The sequence below is a fragment of the Podarcis muralis genome, chromosome 7, assembly GCF_964188315.1.
Source record: "Podarcis muralis chromosome 7, rPodMur119.hap1.1, whole genome shotgun sequence".
Classification (NCBI taxonomy): Eukaryota; Metazoa; Chordata; class Lepidosauria; order Squamata; family Lacertidae; genus Podarcis; species Podarcis muralis.
In genome coordinates this window covers 65,332,853-65,352,172 of record NC_135661.1, presented here as the reverse complement: position 1 = coordinate 65,352,172, position 19,320 = coordinate 65,332,853, and the positions used below count along the sequence as shown (strand labels likewise).

The window sequence follows — 19,320 nt, the reverse complement described above, 5'->3', positions numbered from 1 at the left end:
CCTGGTTACTCCTGGACTCTGGGATTGTGACACTTAATCCATAGCCTATTGACAGCCTAGGACTACCGCTCACATCAAGGAACTTAGGTTCGTTGGTTTATCCATCTGTCCATCCCTATACCACATTTTCTCTCCTGGTAAGGTTTTCCTTTGGCAGCAGGGATGGGGAACCTGTGGCCTTCCAGAGGTTGTTGGAATGCAGCCCCATTGTCCCTGACCGTTGGACATGCTGGTTACCTAGGCTGCTGGGAATTTGGGTCCAGCAACATCTGGAGGACCATTTTAGCCACTCCTGCCTTAGGGACATGGCTTTGAAATGACCAGTAGATCAGTGGTAGAGCATCAACTTTGTACACACAGAAGGTCCCAGGTTCAACCCGTTTCAAAAAACCAGGTGATGCAGAAGAGAGCTTTGCCTGAAACCTGGGAGCCACTGCCAATCAGAGTAGACAGTACTGGATTGGACCGGTTAATGGCCTGATTCAGTATGAGGCAGTTTCATACGAGAACTTCCCCAGTTGCCCCAGGAGCAGATATTCTTCAGTTACCAAAGTTTCCTCTTTTAACTGATGTTGTTGGACTGCAGCTCCCGTCATTCCTGATCATTGACCATGTTAGCAGGGGCTGATGGGAGCTGGAGTCCAACAACAGCAGGAGGGCCATGGGTTCCCCAGCCCAGTTCCAAGGGAACAGAAAGTCACCAAGGGAAGACTCAGGGTTTATCTACACTTACCATTTCTCTAGTCTTTCCATGCACGGTCTGTGCTTTAAAGCTCTGTGTCTGAGCACGCTTCTTTTTGCTCCGGTGCTTTGAGAAAACCCACTCTTTAAAGCTTGGTCGGAGCAAACGCCAATCCATGGAAAACCCAAATTGACATTTGCTCTGATTGAGCACTAAAGAGCGGCTTTTCACAGGAGAAAGCTCATGCTTACATATGTGCTTGGATGTAGAGATTTCAATTGTGGACCTATGCCTGGAAAAAGCGAGGGAAAAAGTAAATATGGATAAGCCCCGAGAGAGCATTGGCTTTGCATTCTTGAGTCCATCACTGAAGATGCTCTATTATCCAACTCTCCTTTCACAAAGTATCTCCATCGGTGCTGGCTCCATTATCCAGCAAGGAAGGGCCTTTGGGTTTGGGGTGCCCTTTTGCTGCCTTGTTACCAGCTGGCGACTGGGTGAGGGGGGGCAGTTCAGCAGCCTTCCCTGGGTTCTGGCCCGCATGCTGAGCAGAAAGGGGGCATGTCTACCTTGACCGTTCATGGTGACCCTCTTATTTGCAGTATCTTTCTTTGGATTTTCATTGACAACTGTATAATAATAATAATAATAATAATAATAATAATAATAATAATAAACAGGAATGAGCAAAAATGGTCTCTTAAAATTCTCCGTGCCATTCGTGGTCAACAAATTTTGAGAGTGGGGATTGTTGATGCATATTATTGGAATGGGGAGATTACATTTTCCCAATAGTTTATATCTATCTATCTATCTTCTGGGAAATTTTGGCTCACTTGATGTTGAACAAAACTCTGCTGTTAGGAACGGGAATTGTCCCCTGCCTGGAAGTGCTGCTGCCGGACAGTGTAAATACTGAGCTATATGGACCAAGAAGCCCGACTCCGTATAAGACAGCTTCCTGTGTACTTCTATGTTCTTTTTGGTGGATGAGCAGTGGTGGGCTGGTGCCCATTGGGTGGAAGGTGGGGAGCCCAACAGTAGGGGGAGCCAAAGTCAACGACAGGCAGTGCCAACTGATTTTGGTTTTGTCCCCATCCGCCTCCCTGCTGAGTTCCACCAGGGCACTTTGGTGCTGGCTGCCCCATTTGCTCAGTGGCCAGTCTCCCCTGGATATGAGAATCAACAGACAATGAGAGAGGGGGCCTCCCATATCCAGTGGAGACTGGCCAGTTAAACCACTTTAAGACTGGATCCGCAGTTGCATCCAAAATACATGGATGACAAAGTTGCAGGCACCATTCCACTGAATGTCCCCCAGCTATTCAGGAGAAAGATGGAAGAGGTTGAATTCAACTTCAGTTGTAGCTGAAGATTAGGGGTGCAGCTGAAAGCAAGAGGAAACCAATCACAGGGTATTGAAGTAAAAGGTTCAGGGTGGAATGGATCAGGTTGTGCTTGTGCTTTTAGGGCTGTGCTGAAATTTAGCAGAAAATAATTTTCTGGCAAATTTTTGAATTTAATCTCTTCCAACTTTCTCCTGAATAATTTAGTCTGTGTAATTTAGTCTGCTTCTACTAATTATGAGGGCTAGAAACCTGGGTTTGTTTTAACATTAAATCCAAGATTCTCAGGAGGTGGATTTGAAGAGAATCCTGCTAGTCTCCCAAGTAAAGGCAGGTACAGTCTTGACATAAGATGATCTTTCTGTATTCCTAGGGCTGCCACAAGGTGGCAGTATTTCTACAGTCTCGGGAAGCAAAAGAGGAACAGCTAGGACTCGGCTATACAGCTGAAAATAAAACGTTTTGAATGTGTTGTAAATTTCAATATACAATTGTGACACTAGATGGCGACTGTGAGCTATAGCAAATTCAATGCATTTTTCAAAACGGTTTAAAAAAAAAAATTCATAAGGTTTTAAACGTGTGTAGATTCCACCCTATTTGCAACTTTCCATGCATTACATGGCAGCAAACCCAGGTTTGTTACATAGCACATACGGTTTTAAGAAATAAATAAATGGAGGCAGAGCCTAACACAATGAGACTTGGGACCACCAAACCTTTCCTCCCCAAGTTGCGGTCTCCTGAAAATCCCCATATTCCCTGCAAAACTTCTATTCATCTGGATGGAAAGTTATCACTGCTTACTTCTGGAGTGAACAGCATCAGCATGAGGGGGTTCGTTTTGTTGGAAACATGGTACAGGATGGAAAAGGTTAAACCCTCCCTCCTCTGTGGTCTTGATCACCAGAACCCTCCTGTAGCTGCTATTTGAAAACAACCACCAGTGGCAGATATGTGAAATGTTTCATATATCCCCTAGTTTGGCCACAATCAGAGAGGCTGTGGAACTCTTAGGGTGCTGAACTTTTACAACGGCATACACATTTACACACTTTTCAAAGGAAGCCCAGGGCCAGCCCAACCATTGGGCAAAATGAGCTAGCTGCCTCGGGGGGGGGGGAGCAGATGCTGAGGGTTGTCAGTCAGGTGTCAGAGTGTATAAAACCCTGCATGTCGCATGTCCTGCCGTTAAACTAGCTGTGGAGAGACACCAGCATTATACTCACGGATGGCAAGGTACCCACCAGTACTGTCTATGGTGCCCACAAAAGGTTTCAGTAACTATCCCCTCAGAACCCCACAGTGCACAAGAGACCCCTTGCTCTTCCTGCTCTGCACTGGATCAGCCCCACCTACAATGAAAACGCCCCCTGAAGCAGGCCCACATTTCACTGTCTACTTTCCTAACCATTATGAAAAGAGAAGAGGTACAAAGAGCTCCTCTCTGTGGTCATATGTGGCAGTGGGCAGCATAGGTACCTTTCCCTCTCTGAAGTGCCAGCTAATGGGAGTTGCCCCATTATTTTGTGGTCTAGCCTCATTTTCTGTGCTTTCAAATGGGGTAGCCATTTTGTGTTCTGCCACGCCTCACAGCAGCCATTTTGTGATGGGCACCCATGACACTTGCTCAAAATTCCAAATGCACCCACTGGACCCAAAGGGTTGACAACCCTTAATAGTAGCCTGATGTCCCCAACTGCAGCACAGGATGTTGCCTTTTTGAACCCAATCCCTTGACCAAAGACAACCTAGCAGCTGTCCTAACTGTTTCACTCAAGCTTCACAGAGGGATGCTGGAGCTGAGGAACCTGTAGTTGAAGGAGATGATTGGAAATAGATGACCCTCGGGATTCCTTCAAACCCTGCAATTCTTTGATTCTATAAGTTATGACATTTCTGCCAGAAACCTTCGACATGGAGCAATTCTTCAAAAAGCTTCACTTTTATTAAGAATTCGGGGACAGAGGTAACATTTCTTAATTGTAAATAAGATGTTAGCTGGCCCTCAGGAGGACCCATCAGTTTCAGATCAACGATGACTTTGTTCTGCTTTGCAGTCCGCCTCTGAATACAAGTTGCTGGGAATCACAACTGGGGAGAGTGATGTTGTGCTCAGGCCCTGCTGGTGGGCTTCCCATGGAGGCACCTGGTTGGCCACTGTGAGAACAGGATGCTGGACTACTTGGCCATTGGCCTGATCCAGCAGGACACTTCTTATGTTCATGGCCGATCACTGAGAAAAAGGTTGAGTGCTTCTATTAATACCCATTCATAAAGCTAACCCCATCATCCTGAGCTATCAAAGCTAGTTCTGGAAAGAGATACAAACATGGGTTTTGCTTTGAATATCTGGAGAATGTCTGAGGAAGGAAGGCACAGAAGGAAACAGAATTGGGTGCAGCACTGGAGGCCTGCCCTAGAGATTGTGCCAGTTCAGAAATTGTTCCTGTTCTTCCTGCTTACATTTCACAGAATGGCTCAGTAGAGTTAGAGTCAAGGACCTGGCAACCACAAAATATTTCTCCCAGACTGCATGAAAACCACACAGTCTGGACTGGGGCTTGTATACACCCCACTAGCCACAGTGGTGGTTCTCTGGCAGCTTGTTGCTTGAAAACATAGAAGATCTAAGCCTGAGGAGTGCTTTGTAACACTAATGATCTCCTGTTGATCACGTTTGCATCACACCCCTCCACAGAACTTTGGGGTTATCACATGAGGTGCTCTGGCTGTATCTTCATAACAACCCTGTGAGGTAGGCTAGACAAAATGCATATGACTGGCTGAGGGTCTCCCAGGCAGGCTCATGGGGGATTTGAACCCAAGCCTTCCCTGTCCAACACTCTAACCCCCTACACCATGCTCGCTGTTGATAACTGCGGGAGGGGAAGATTTACTCATATTCCTGCAACTTGTGGCTCTCCAGGTAACATTGAACTCCAACTCCTATCAACCTTAGTCCACATAGCCAAGAGTCAGGAATGATGGGAAATGTAGTCCAGCAATATCTGGGGAACCACAGGTTCCCCATCGCTGCTATAGAACATATACTTTATATGCTGGTCACCACTACTCATAGTGGGGAAAGAGAGGAAGAAAGTTATTTGTCCCGAACCCCCAAATTTTGCCTTCATAATTTAGGCCTCAGTTGAAAATCACGTTGGTCCTGACATGTGTATCTCTTTCTACTTCACAGGCATATTTGCATACAGGCAATACAGGACTGTTTTAAACAGCACCCATCATACACCAATTGCCATAATTCCATGGTGAGAGACACTCCCTGCTTGGCTTCCCATGATGGGAATGTTGCCATCGTTAAGATGGCAAGAACTGGACCCTCACTTAGGCACATGACTGGCACTTGCAAGGTTACAGGAACAGCGAGGCCCAGCCACTGGCCCTCCCTTTCCTGTGATAAAAATTACATTTGAGACCATGTTTCCATTCACACAGTGGACTCCTTGGCCACAGACAGGGCCTGCTGGCAGCTGTACAGCCATTTAATGACACGGGCGTTTCGCTCAATGACAGAGACCGACGTGAGTGGCTTCTCGCTCAGCTCTTCTACAGACAGCTCCTCTTCATTGAGTGAGAGACAGTCATGCTCAGAACTGGCTGACCCCACGCTCCCCAGGACCACACAGGAGGACCCCAATTCCCAGCTCCCCGGCTTGAACCGCTCAGCTCCCAGCTTCTCCACCAGGTTCTGGTCCAAGCCGCAGTAGTTAAAAAAACGCTCTTTCTCCGAGAGAGGGAGAGAATAACTTGGTGCCAACTCTCTCTTGGAGTCTGATGGTTCTGGGCTTGTGGAAGAAGAGGTTTGGTCCATAACCAGCTGGGAGCTGGGCTGGTGTCCCAAGCTTCGTTCAGAAGCGCGTCCCACGGACGTCCTCATTAGAATGCCTACTGAACTTATGGTCCTTGTTTCCTCCTTTTCTGCTGGCACCCAGACCATGGAGGTTTCTTCCTGTGTAACTTGTAGCTGTCCATCTCCCAACATGCCTCTAGAGGAAGGGGAGGCACCATGCCCATCTCTCAACGGGCCTTGAAACAGCCGCCTCACTAGGCTGTAGCCTTTGGTGTTCTCCTTGTTGACAGCCGAACAGTCCCGTTTCTGCCGGTAGATGACAAGCGAATCGGGCCTCAGCATGCGCCTGCCGCCCCCTCTCCGTGCTATGGGTGACTGAGGAGAAGGAGGCAGCTTCTTGGGCCCAAGGCCATCTTGGCCTACCTGAGAGAACTCGCCTTGTTGGTGGAGGGTCAAGGCTCTTCTGCCACAAGCAGGCGACTGGAAGGTGTAGCAGAGCAGCACTGGCTCTTGGCGACTGTTGATGACTTGTTGGGATTTGACGTATTTGGCTTTATCGGCCTCCAGCCTTTCCACGGCACTTGGGGTCCGCCCCCCGGTACTCCCCTCCAGCTGCTTACGGAGGTAGTCGGGCCCTCGGTTGAGCAGCCCAAGAGGGGAAAGTCCTTCTCCGGGAGACAGAGGCCTCATTTTATGTCCACAGTACTGGGATAATGAGCAACCTTCAGTTTCAGAAGGAGAGTTGTGAGGAGACTTTGCGATGTCAAGGTATCTCTGGGAAGTTGGGATGGTTGCCAGAGCTTTGCCCTGAATTGGGCAATAGGTTAAGTTGGTGGTTTTACCACTCTAGGTTTTGGCTAGAGTGGTAAACTTCTTCAGGATCCGCAGCTGAACTCCTATGGCAGCGCTTGTAACCAGCTTCCTGCTTCTTACTTCCTGTCATTAAAAGTTCACTCACGCTGTGAAGATTAGGAAAATTCCTTTTCTGTGAATAGAGGAGTGGGTGGGTATCAACAGGTCAACAGTTGCCCTAGAAGCAGAGAATGTGGTCAATTAGTGAAATAATATCTGTCAGAGGAAATGACTCTAGAAAGAATGGAACAGTTGGTGACTAACAATAATAATCCTAGCAGTGAATGATTTTTGTTGAATGAGGTGAGCAGTTGTTGGTGTTGATACACTGTGGACATATAACTGATTCGGTGAATTGCAATGTTTTGACTCAGGCTACATCCATACAGTACAGTGGTACCTCTGGTTGCGAATGGGATCAGTTCTGGAGGCCTGTTCGCAACATGAAAAGCTCGCAACCTGAAGCACAATATCTGCGCAGGTGCGTGGCACAATTTGGCGCTTCTGCGCATGCGGCGAAACCCAGAAGTAACCCTTTCCGGTACTTCCGGGTTGCCACGGGACGCAACCTGAAAAGACGTAACATGAAGCAAACGTAGCATGAGGTATGACTGTATGTTTAAAGCACTATGATACCACTTTAACAGCTATAGGTTCTCCTAAAGCATCCCAGGAACTGTAGTTTGTTAAGGGTTCTGACAGTTATTAAAGGTAAAGGTAAAGGTAAAGGTACCCCTGCCCGTACGGGCCAGTCTTGCCAGACTCTAGGGTTGTGCGCTCATCTCACTCTATAGGCCGGGAGCCAGCGCTGTCTGCAGACACTTCCGGGTCACGTGGCCAGCGTGACGAAGCTACTCTGGTGAACCAGAGCCACACACAGAAACGCTGTTTACCTTCCCGCTAGTAAGCGGTCCCTATTTATCTACTTGCACCCGGGGGTGCTTTCGAACTGCTAGGTTGGCAGGCGCTGGGACCGAGCAACGGGAGCGCACCCTGCCGCGGGGATTCGAACTGCCGACCATGCGATCGGCAAGTCCTAGGCACTGAGGTTTAACCCACAGCGCCACCCGCGTCCCCCTCTGACAGTTATTAGGAGGCCCCTATTCCCCTCAGAGAGCTACCATTCCTTATGCCATTTAAATGGAAATTGCTATCAGCAAGGGGTTTCCTATGCCGTCCCTCATTCCAAGGAAAACTAACCCTGGGTAAGTATCTGGAAGCCAAGGAATCTTGCACTGCTCAGAGGCTGGGGTGGCATGCAACAACAGTGACCCTCTAGAGAGGTGACTCACAGTCGTGGAAGCATGAGCAGGGGAAGAATTTCAGTTTTGTGTTCTAGCATCAAAAGACTCCGTATGTGAAAGCCAGGCCAGTGCACCTGCCCCAAGGAAAGTGCAGCCAAGAGCCAAGACAAAACTCTAGACAGCAGCACTTGAAGTGGGAATGACCCGACCAGGAAAAGGAAACTCTGCTGGGCATGTTGTCAAAGGGCTCTGATTTTTTGTGTGCTGAGGTTCCAAAAGGAAACAAAGCAGGAAAAAATAAAGGAGCCAGCAATCTTATCTTTACGGTCTCAGCCGTCCACAGAACAAAGCAAACTCTGCCAGGGAAAAGGGTATCTTTGCACTCCCCTCCAGGCGGTCAGTTATAGGAAGGAGGAGACAGCGGGAGGTTGGAAAAAGCCACCACAGTGTCATGGATTCGCCTTCGCTTCTAGGCAGCTTGGAATAATCTAAAGGGGTTTTGGCTGACGCGGGACCTTGATGTCCGCTTCCTTTTCAGAAAGAAATGCCAAGAAACTCGGGAGGTGCCTTTGGACAGGATGGCTTGCCTTTGATCTCAGGGCTAGCAGGGCAGAGCTTGGGGGAATCTGCTGAGTCCGGGGGAGAGGCAGGGAGGAAATATGGCAGGTCACTGGTGGAACCTCATTGGTAAGACCCACTAATCCATTGGCTAAGCATGGCAGAATTGGAAGCTTACTGGCTTGTCAGATTTCATGACTGCTAACCTAGGGTCTAGGGCCCTTCCAGACTGATGGGGACTGACTGTGTGTGTGCGCAGGTTTATTCTGCAGCAGTGTGGCATGTCATTAACACATTAATAGGGCATTAGTAGTGGATTTGCACTGAAATGTCCACGCACCAGTTCCCTTTATTAGTTGTTCTGCGGTGCTTCCCCAATGTTATTACATTCATTGCCATCTGAAAGCGCAGATCCAGCCTCCAAGGAACGCATTGCTGCTGCCATTGTGGCAGCAACAGCACTCCTTGGCCTCTTGGTGAATTGGAGGCTCTGCTGGTCTCCTCCCAGCTATAGGGAGGAAATGGTGCAATCTCCTGGGCTCTGCACCTGCCTGGCATAATTCAGAGGAGGCCCCTTTCCCCCTCCCCCCTGCAATGGCCTTTGATTCCCACTTCAACCACTGGCTAAGGTTGATTTGACTGCCTCAAAGAATTCTGGGAATTGCATCTCTATGAGGGGTAAACTACAGGGCCCAGAATTCTTTGAGGTGGGAGAATACATGCTTTAAACGTACAATGTGTACACAGCTAGATTGTTAGCCTTAGAATCATAGAACTGTAGAGTTGGAAGGAACCACAAACGACATCTAGTTCAGCCCTTTGCAAGGCAGCAATCTTTTGCCCAATGTGGGGCTTGAACCCATGACCCAGAGATTAAGAGTCTTATTGCTCTACTAACTGAGCTATCCCTTGAGTCATTTTTAGCTGCAACCTCACCTAAGAACCAGCATACTGTATATGCAAATATAATTTTTTGTCTTATTCTCATGGTCCTTCCTGTTGGAATAATGCACATCTTTATTGTTGTGCGGACCATTAATATAATTTGATATAGCTGGGATCTCAGCAGGCCTTAACCAGGTCCTGGCACTTAGTTCAGAGGTGGCAAATGCCTCCCCCTCTTTCACTCCTCCCACCCTGTAGGAATCACAGATGGTTACTTCTCTATTAGGAGAGGCACAAATGGTTCAGCAACAGCCACTTCATCATACACAGGGGGTGCTCAGAACAGAAGAGTAAATGGGATTCACACCAAATATATGGCACATGCTAAGTAGCCCAAAGCCATTTGTCTCTGGGAAATGCAATGAGTATTTCCTTGCCACGTTAATCCAAATAGACTTAAAGAGTTCTCAGAAACAAATAAAAAAATCCACACTTGGCCACTTGTTTTTTCAAATAATGTGTGTTATAAATAGCGGGGGCTGAGGGGGGGGCACTTTTGGAACCTAGGAAGCTGCTTTTTACTGAGACCTTTGGTCCATCTAGCTGCGTATTATCTGTGCTGACAGCAGCAGCTCTCCAGGGTTTTGGGACAGGACATTCCAGCCTCACCTAGATATGCCAGGATGGAACCTGAAACCTCCTGCCGGCAAATCATGCACTCTTCCAATGAGCTACGGCCCTAAACATAAAGCGAGATTCTAGTCCTCATCGTTCTGAATAAAGGTCTGAGTTAAATAGGAACGTAAGGCAGCTGTCTTACACTGAGTCAGGCCTCTGTCCATCCAGCTCAGTTAAACAGGTCAGTGTAGATCCAGCCTGGCTCTTTCTCCTGACCTCATGGGAATGTCTAGGAACCAAACCCAGGGCCCTCCTGAACCCAAAGCAAGAATCCTACTCCAGAGACCGATCAACCTTGAAGACCAACAAACAATACTGAGGTCGATGGACCAATGGTCTGAACTTCCTCTGGATACAGTTCCCAAATGTAGCTCCCTAGGGAATTAGGCCAGGGCTTTTCGCCATCCATGCTATTCAAGATTCCTTAACTGCAGATATTGGGGGAAGGGGCGGGTTTCAAAGGAGAAGCTTCATATACGGAGAACATTTATTCTGTCACCAAACTGTGCATGACTAATTCATCTTATTTAGCAAAAATTATACATAAAACCTCTCATTGTTTTATATGAGAATGAATAGGGCCACCTAACACCCACCCAGTGAAAGCTATTATCCTCCGGGGATGCCATGATAGACGGGTCTTCAAACACAGCTTCTGCAAGTGGCTTGAGCAACTGTCTGGCTCCTTGAGTCACCCCAAATGTGAGTCCAATGTTAATCCTTACGCAATCAGCCATGTCAGCTTTCCTGTAGCTTCCCAGCCCTATTGCAAGAGGAGAGGAAGCTGCAGAGGGTCCCCATTGCTCCATCCCTTGTAGCAAAAAGACCAGCTGTTTCCTGAGCTGTCTGCTACCCACTGCCTCTCCCTTCCTCTTTTCCCTGTGCAACTTTTTACTTTTGCAAATGCCCATGGTTTGGGGCAAAAAGCAGCACTAAGGGCCCTTCCAGACCGAGGTTTTATTGGGGGTGTATTATTTAAGCTGCAGAAGATGTGCTGATTGGAAGTGCAGCAGTGTAACTTTGGCAGGAGTAAAGAATATCAAAAGCAGGATTGCATATGGCTGCCCCAATATCATCATGAATGCTGAATAAAAGGGACATCTAGAAGGGGCCCTAAGTATATCTGGTTATCAGTACAAAGAGAGAAATTGCACATCCTGGAAAAGGCCCAGATTCCTTTGTACAGCCCCTCAAGTGATGCCCCTTTCCTTATACTGGGTCTCCTGCAGAGTCAGCCTTGTACCAGGCAGACTGTCAGATGCTGGGAAGACTGCTTCTCCTGCGCCCCAACTCCTAGTCATTCCCACGTTTCTGAGCTGGCACCTTAGTAGGGGTCCCTCCAGACAACGTATTTATCAATCATTCCTCCTGGCTGTGGGATGTTTTCATGTCTCCTTGTTAATAATCCACTCACCTCACACTGCCAAAGCATTTCCTGTCACTTTCCAAACCGCAAAAAACTCCAGTATGGATAGCCTTAGGTAGGCCGCCATCTTTCATCATGTGATTCCCTTCAACCCCAAGGGAATAATAATACTAGACTGGCATATAGGGTTTGGGGAAGGATTGCCAACAAATTTTATGCTTTAAGCATAGAATCAACTGTAGAGTTGGAAAGGACCACAAGGGTCATCCAGCCCCCAACCCCTGCAATGCAGGAATATTTTGCCCAACATGGGGCTCAAACCCACGATTAAGTGTCTCATGCCCTACAGACTGAGGTGGCCCAGCACTTAATAAAAGTGCTATATAGGAAGACCGGGTCCTGCTTTCAATACTGGGCCCTTCTAGACTATATATTTAAAGCAGTATCATGCCACTTTAAACCATCATGGCTTCCCTGCAAAGGATGCTGGGAACTATAGCTTGGTAAGGGTGTTGAGAGTTGTTGGGGGGGGGGGAGGGACTATTCCCCTCTCACAGCTACAACCCCCAGAGTTTCCTGGGAAGAGAAATTGATCGCTAAAGCACGCATCAAATTGTAGCATTATTATTGTGTCCATAACATGCTGCAGAATACAAGCATGGGGTTGGGATGGGTTTTTGGAAGACGCCTGTGCATTAATTAGTTTTATGTGTGTAGATCAGTGCATGCTGACCAACGCACAGTCTTCACACACCCATCCGTCTAGAGGAGCCCTCAGAGAGCCAGGATTGGCTGCAGCCGTCCATCTTTTTTTTTACTCTGTGGCAAAGTAAAAAAACCCGATTCCTTGCTGCCACGCACTCCGTAGGCTGACCCCAAGAGGAGGACACCCACCTCCTTATAAACCTTGCAAAGGTCAGCCAGCTTTCTCCCTAGGATGCCAAGAGAGAAGTCATCCTCTCCAGGCTACAGAACCAGACCCCCCAATTACGGCTGAACTTTTTGCCTCTTGAATCCACAGCTATAAATAAGCACGCCTGGGGCAAGCAGCCTCCCTCCTCCCTGCCACACACCCGCCGGAGGCGGGTTTTAACTACAGGGCAGCCCTGGCCAAATGGGATACCTACGTGCAGCGGACTGAGAAGAGAGAAGAACTCCAAGCTCCGTTCCCCCGAGAGGAGGCTAAAAAAGAAAGAGAGTCGCATTCTGGGTTGCTCACCACAGGAAATACCTGCTAGCAAAGCAGATGGGTGGTCTGTCCAGTTCTGCCTGTAAGGACAACAATGAAAATGGGGTCCCAAGGCATTAGGAAAATAGAAAGGTGCCTTATATTGAGTGCTCAGCAATGTCTGCACTGACTGGCAGCAGCTTTCCAGTGTTTCAGGCAGGATTTTCTCCCAGCTGTGCCTGGAGATGCTGAGGATTCAACCTAGGAACCTTACAATATTCTACCCATTTCCAGAGGGTGGCACACAAGTTTATTGCGTCCAGTGCTTCTGTACACTAAATCTCATTTTGTCACATGCATATAAAGTGTTTTCCTGAAGTTTGTGCACTGGTCTTTATTGATTGATCACAGGGATCTGCCTCCTGCCCTTCAGTAGAATTTCTAGGGCAAGTTACAGATTTTCAAAATATATAAAAATGTTAAAAGTGGGCAAAAATACACCAAGAACAGCAGAATCTACAAGAGCAACATCAATAGATCTACAAGAACAGCAGAATCTACAAGAGCAACATCAATAGATTGTGGCTAAAAGCCTACACAGACACATGCTTTCCTAGGAGTAAGCTCTATGGAACTCATTGCATAGGATTGCTCTGTAAATTAAATTAAAAGATCTGAGAAAACAAGAAGGTATTCACCTGGTACTCATAAAACCCTGTTGTTTGAACCTCCCCATTTTGTCTACCAAAGGTTATGCTACTACAATGCATTTGTTAGTATTTCTTTACAGTACCACAAGACTCCTATTTTTTTTGGGGGGGGGGAGAGGCGCTGGGTTCCTAGAGCTCAAAAATCTACATGTCATCCAAATTCATACAGCACAACTTTCCTTTTGGGAGATTGCCTAGAGCAGGAAGATCCTCAGTTCATCCAAGTTCATAAAGCACACACACACACCTACCTGAGCAGTTAATCAGACATCACCACCCTTCCAAAAAAGTATCTGCTTTGAATGCAGGAGGTCCCAAGTTCAATCCCCGTGGCATCACCAGGTAAGTCTAGGACGGTACCCTGTCTGAAATGCTGGAGAGCCGCTGCCTGGCAGCACAGAAAATCCTGATGAGCAAATGGTCTGACTCGCTATAAGGCTGCTTCCTATAACCCACCCTCGCTGGCTTTGGAGGCAGGGAGCCTCTAGAAGCAGGTAGAGTTATCCCCGGAAGAGGCACTCACCTTGCTATCCTGGCCAAAGACATGTCAACGCTGCTTTGCCATCTCCAGCAAAAGATGGCCAGACAGACGGGCAAAGTGAGCTCAGCAGCTGCAGCAGCAGCAGGCTGGCTGGTAAATATGGGCTGCCAGGGCAGGAAGACACAAACAAGCTCCCTCCCTCCCCTGCCTTAACCCTTTCTGAACTGAGCTGCCCCAGGCATGATGCTATTGACCCCTTCCATGCCACAGTCTTTATTGCCCCGCAGAGCCTTCCTGCATTTCTGCCAACAGCATTAACCCTTCCGCTTCTCACACATCCCTCTGTGTTGCGTGACATTTGCTTTCGGAAATCCAAAAAGTGAGGAGGACTTGGGTGTGTGCCATTTTTGCATGTGCTGAACCTGCAACTTAGGTGTAAAACTGACTTATTGTGTCTGCAAGAAGCTGATGAAGTATACTGATGGTCAATTCCACATTCAAAGCATGTGTAAAGGACATGGTTCCCACTACGAAGCCTGCGGACTGTAGTTTGTTAAAGGTGCCGGGAACTGCAGCTCTGTCGGGGATAAACCACAGTTCCATGTGTGTGTGTGTTTACACACCCACATATCCCTAAATCAAATCTTTTGGGGGTTGTGGGGACATTTTCAAATTGGAGATATTGCTGTGGGCATGACATTCCCTACAACCAAGCTCACACTGGTATATAGGCTATAGTACAGAGGTCGGCAAAGTTTTTGTGGCTTGGGCCAGTTCACGGTCCCGCAAATGCCGTGGTGGGCTGGAGTGTGTGTGCGTGTGCACATGCATGCATGCGCAAACACTATTTCCAGCGCTCCTTCCAGCGTGGAGGAGGCATGCGTGCCTGCAGCCAATGGGAAGCCGGCCTGCGTCACGGAAGGCGGTCCCCACGCATGGGAGCCAACCGAGCGGGCGAGAGTCCATGGGCCAGTTAAACAACCCCCATGGGCAGCTTGTGGCTCATGGGCCTTAGGTTGCTGACCCCTGCTATAGTATAACACTTCTTTCAAGCTTAATTTAAGCACACGGGATGAGTAGGGAGAGGGGACTTTGTGGATAGCAGGGCCTTTTTGGGCATATGTGTGTTCACAGGTGCCTTGGCAAGCCTTGCTGCACTGAACAACTTGGGCCCTGAATATCTGGACACCCACCTCCATCCGTACAGACCCTCTTGAATTTTAAGATCAGCAAAGGGGCCCCCTCATGGTAGCCCACCACCCTCAGAAGTGGAAGGAATGGCAGCCTTGGAAAGGACTTTCTCTGTGGTTTTTAATCGTATGGTTGTTGTAACCTGTCCTGAGGGCCCCATGGTGAAAGGCTGGTTTAATCAAATAAATAAATAAATAAATAAATAAATAAATAAATAAATAAATGGCCTTGTTGTTGGCATTCTCCCGTCTCAGGAGACAATGGAGGAGTGTGCCTTTATGAGCAAAGTGCAAGTGTTAGAACGTTGCACCGCCTGCTGTAGCTATAGAGACCAATACAGGAGAGACATGTTTTGTTGCAGCTGGGGCAGATGAAGGCGTCTGGTTGTGCTGCTGCAGGTGTACCATGGTGTTTCAACTCCTTACACTCCTCCTAGCAGTCATTCTCCTCTGGTCACCACTATGGATACATGACCTGTCTGCCTGCCTCTCTCCAGGCACTGCAGGATGGGTAAATCCGCCAGTTTCCCCCCCTGTCAGTTTCTAATATTTTCTATTCTTAAGTTCAGTTCTCTACATTTCCACATAAGTTTAATTTTTAAAAAACCACAACCCCCAAACATATAAACAAACACATATCCTCATTAAAAACCATCAGCATAAAGTGTACATTTGTATGTGATTTTGCCTAACATATACATTTTTGCACCTCAATTATCCCAAATATAACACATTCTTGTATGTTCCTTTCACCACCATGTGTATCTCAATGCACACTTTATGCTGGTGTGCATTTCCCGCGCTCCCTTCAAGTTTTCTCATACCCTCTCCTTTTCAGAGCATCCCAGATATAATAAAATCCGGATTGAGGGATGGGAAAGTGTGAGAAGGGAGTCATTTGGAGGAGAACATAAGGTGGACAACAAAGAATTAATTGAAGTACAGAAAGCATAATATCCACATCAAATGACAAGTCTGTTTGGGTGGGTGGGGGCCTGCCCTGCTAACCTCAGACAGCTCCCACTGGCCTGCCCTCTTACTTACAACCTGGCATGAGCTGTCAACTTTCTCCCCCTTCTTAGTGTTGCCCTTGTAGAACCCATCAGGGAGGAGAATGGGGACAAAACTAGAAGAAGTTGTCTCTGCCTGTTATTGGCTCTGGCACCACCTACTGGGAGCCTCCCTCCCTACAATGCTACCAGCTCCAGTGGACACCAGCCACCACTGACCCTGAGATTACAGGACTTGCCGATCAGAAGGTCAGCGGTTCAAATTCCCGGGTGAGCTCCCGTTGTTCAGTCCCAGCTCCTGCCCACCTAGCAGTTTGAAAGCACTTCAAAGTACAAATAGATAAGTAGGTACCGCTCCGGTGGGAAGGTAAATGGCGTTTCCGTGAGCTGCTCTGGTTCGCCAGAAGTAGCTTAGTCATGCTGACCACATGACCCGAAAGCTGTCTGCGGACAAACGCCGGCTCCCTCGGCCTATCGAGTGAGAAGAGCGCCGCAACCCCAGAGTCGTCCGTGACTGAACCTAACGGTTAGGGGTACCTTTACCTTTACTATATAGGGCAGGTATCAACATGAGTCTCTTTTTGCAGCAAAAACAGTGTGTTTTAGCACCTTAAAGACAAACAAATGCATTAAATGGCCTAAGCGCTTATGGACCAGAAAGTCCACTTATTTAGATGCATTGATCTAATTGTGGCCCTTGGGTCTGTCTGGCACTGACAGGGTTAAGAGCCAGAGCCTCTTTTCCGCCCCCACCCTGCTCCCTCCCAGTCAAGAGGAAGTTTTGATCATACTCTTTCCTGGGGAGATTTAAATTGCAGGAAGCCACAGTAGAACCTATAGCAGCTGCCAGAGGTTATTTTTGTGGCTGGTCTTTGAACTGCTCAAAATGTTGCTCCTTTTTAAGAAAAACAATTATAATATCCCCCCCCCCCCGCCAGTAGAGTTACTATAGCAAATGGAAAATAAAACAAGAGAAATGTTTGAGATATAAAATACAGGAGATTACTTTTAAACTGTTATCACACAGTATATAATATACAAAAGAACTACAAACTGTTTAAACAGTGTGTGTGTGTGTATGTGTATATCAATAATAAATAATAATTGACATAAACTGCAATTCCCCCGGCACCAATACATAACAAAGCACCTCCATTTCTATAAAGAGCCTCTGGACATCCTTTTCATAGTATATTCATTATATTTTGTGCTCATGGTGGTATCAGGGAGGTTATGCGTAATCCAGCATTCAGAAGTTTTGGGGCAGGCACACATTGTTCCCCATCAGTGTACATCCCATAGATTCCTGCTGAAATCATTTCACTTTTTATGCCACAAATGCTCTGGAGGGAATTTTCATTTGGCAATCAAAAGGGGACATAGGTAACGTTCATGGGCATAGCCAGCACTTGGGGGGGGGGGCGGCGCAGGCTTTTGTTAGGGGGAGCAGAACCTCAGATTTGTATTGATTTGTATTGATTGGGGCGGAGCAGCTTCCTCCCCTGACTACGCCCATGATGAAGTTGATTAGATATGCTGTTCCAACCCACTACAAAACCCTTGATCTGCAAATATTACAGCCCTAAAGCTAAAATACCCAGACTCTTGTCTTGTCTTAGGCACAAGGCAACCCTTGAGACTGGTCTGGAAGCTGCAGCTAATGTGGAAAGCTGTGGCCAGGTGACTGGAGTGGATACGTACATATTCAACCTATGCTGGACCATGCCAGGAGGCCCCAAAAAAATTTAAAGAAAAAAATATGGATGTACATTTCCAAAATATAAGATAAAAAACAAATAAAATAAAACCTACATACAGCAACAGTGTTTTTGTATTGCGTAGGCTCCTTTGATGTAAGTAATGGGCCACGCCTGCTAGCCTGCTCCCTCAAATATCACTAGTTTGCTCATTTCTATATATAGGTTGCCTACATTCTGCATGTGCAAATGGCTTTAGATACCCATTAGGTCCATAAATTACCATATAGCATATATTCAACACAAAAAGCAGTGGCAATTTGTTGTTGACAAAGGACAGCTGGACATATAAAGGGCCCCATTACCTTCAGTAGCTTAGGGCCTCATCAAACCTAAATCCGGCCCTGGCTGAGGCAACTGCAGAGGCTGCTGATCAGGTACTGGGCAACGTTCAAGTTCTTGTTGCTAACATATAAAGAAAGCCCTTGAACAGCTTCAGACCAGGTTACCTGAAAGATTGCCTGGCCCTGTATAGACCACTAAGATCACTTAGATCTGGGGAAATTCTACTGGTGGCACCACACCCTACAGAATATCACAGGGCGGTGACCCCAAATGGGTATCTCCTGCCATGTTGGCAGGAGATACCCATTTAAAAGACACCTGAAGCAACTGATGGGTGATGCCCTGCCAGTCATGGAGCATCACCCACCAGTTGCTTCAGGTGTCTTTTAAAGACCTATCTATTTTGCTTAGGCTTCCTCTGTTCCCTGTTATTTCTGAATTCTTCTTTTAACCCATTTCTGATGTTGCATCTCTGCTTTTTATGATACTGGGTTTTCTGTTGTTGCATTTTGTATGCTGCTTTGAGATTTTAAATCACTCATTAGCTTTGAAATGCAGCTAAATGAATGCACTAGCAAACACAAAGGAACTGGTCCCTTGCTCCTTAACCTCCAAAGATTTAAAACTGGTCCCTTGCTCCTTAACCTCCAAAGATTTAAAACTCGCCAGCCAAACCAGGGTCCCTAAGCATGACTTCCTGCTGAAAGATCCCCTTTCCTTCTTCCATTGTCATATCTCCAAAGTGGAAGATTCCACATGTCCCATCTGAAATAGCCATCCGGGGCTGGGGTGGGAGGTCTCGGTGCAAGGAAACCTTGCAAAGACAGCTTGAGTGACAGAGACAGATGCTGCCACCGAAGCTACTCCAGCTGTCCAGATAACAAGGCCAAAGGGCAGGGGGAAATCGCACACAGCTATGTGGAAGGATACATGGGCATCTCTTGCTGAGAAAAGCAAAAGCAAACCACCAGCAGCAATATATTTACTACGGCTAGTCAAAATAAGTAACCTCCTAGAGAGCAGCCAAAGCCTTGATCTGTGGTCTGGCTTGCACAGCACAATAAGCCAAACAACGGCTTACCCGGACTGCGTGAACATGCCTGCTCCCCAAGAGGAGCTCGCAGTCACTCCTGCCAAGTATGAGCTAAGCCAAGGTTATCCTTACTAAACATAAGCTGTAGCCAATTGCAAACCTTTTAAGCCATGTCTTTTACTAGGAACATAGGAAGCTGTCTTACACAGAGCAAGTCCTTTGGTCCATCTAGTCAACCTTTTTATACCTACCGCCCACTAA

The 19,320-nt window shown here is 47.3% G+C and overlaps 1 protein-coding gene across 5 annotated transcripts; it reads right to left on the bottom strand.

The window, feature by feature from the left end:
• Positions 1-3,954: 3,954 nt before the first annotated feature.
• On the bottom strand, positions 3,955-13,977 carry FAM110D (family with sequence similarity 110 member D). 5 transcript variants are annotated; one of them, XM_028738774.2, is made up of 3 exons: positions 13,827-13,967; positions 12,553-12,694; positions 3,955-6,872 (listed from the first exon to the last, which is right to left on the bottom strand). In XM_028738774.2, exon 3 carries the CDS (start codon positions 6,530-6,532, stop codon positions 5,480-5,482), a length of 1,053 nt encoding a protein of 350 aa, XP_028594607.2. In that variant the 5' UTR covers positions 6,533-6,872; positions 12,553-12,694; positions 13,827-13,967; the 3' UTR covers positions 3,955-5,479. The 5 variants fall into 5 exon arrangements, with proteins under 5 accessions (XP_028594607.2, XP_028594610.2, XP_028594606.2 ...); XM_028738777.2 differs by having other exon boundaries at positions 3,955-6,827; XM_028738773.2 differs by lacking the exon at positions 12,553-12,694 and having other exon boundaries at positions 13,827-13,977.
• Between the last annotated feature and the right edge of the window lie 5,343 nt (positions 13,978-19,320).

What these genes read in the sequence shown, in the direction of transcription:
- FAM110D (XM_028738773.2), bottom strand. Translation starts at nt 6,532, where the DNA reads ATGAGGCCTCTGTCTCCCGGAGAAGGACTTTCCCCTCTTGGGCTGCTC.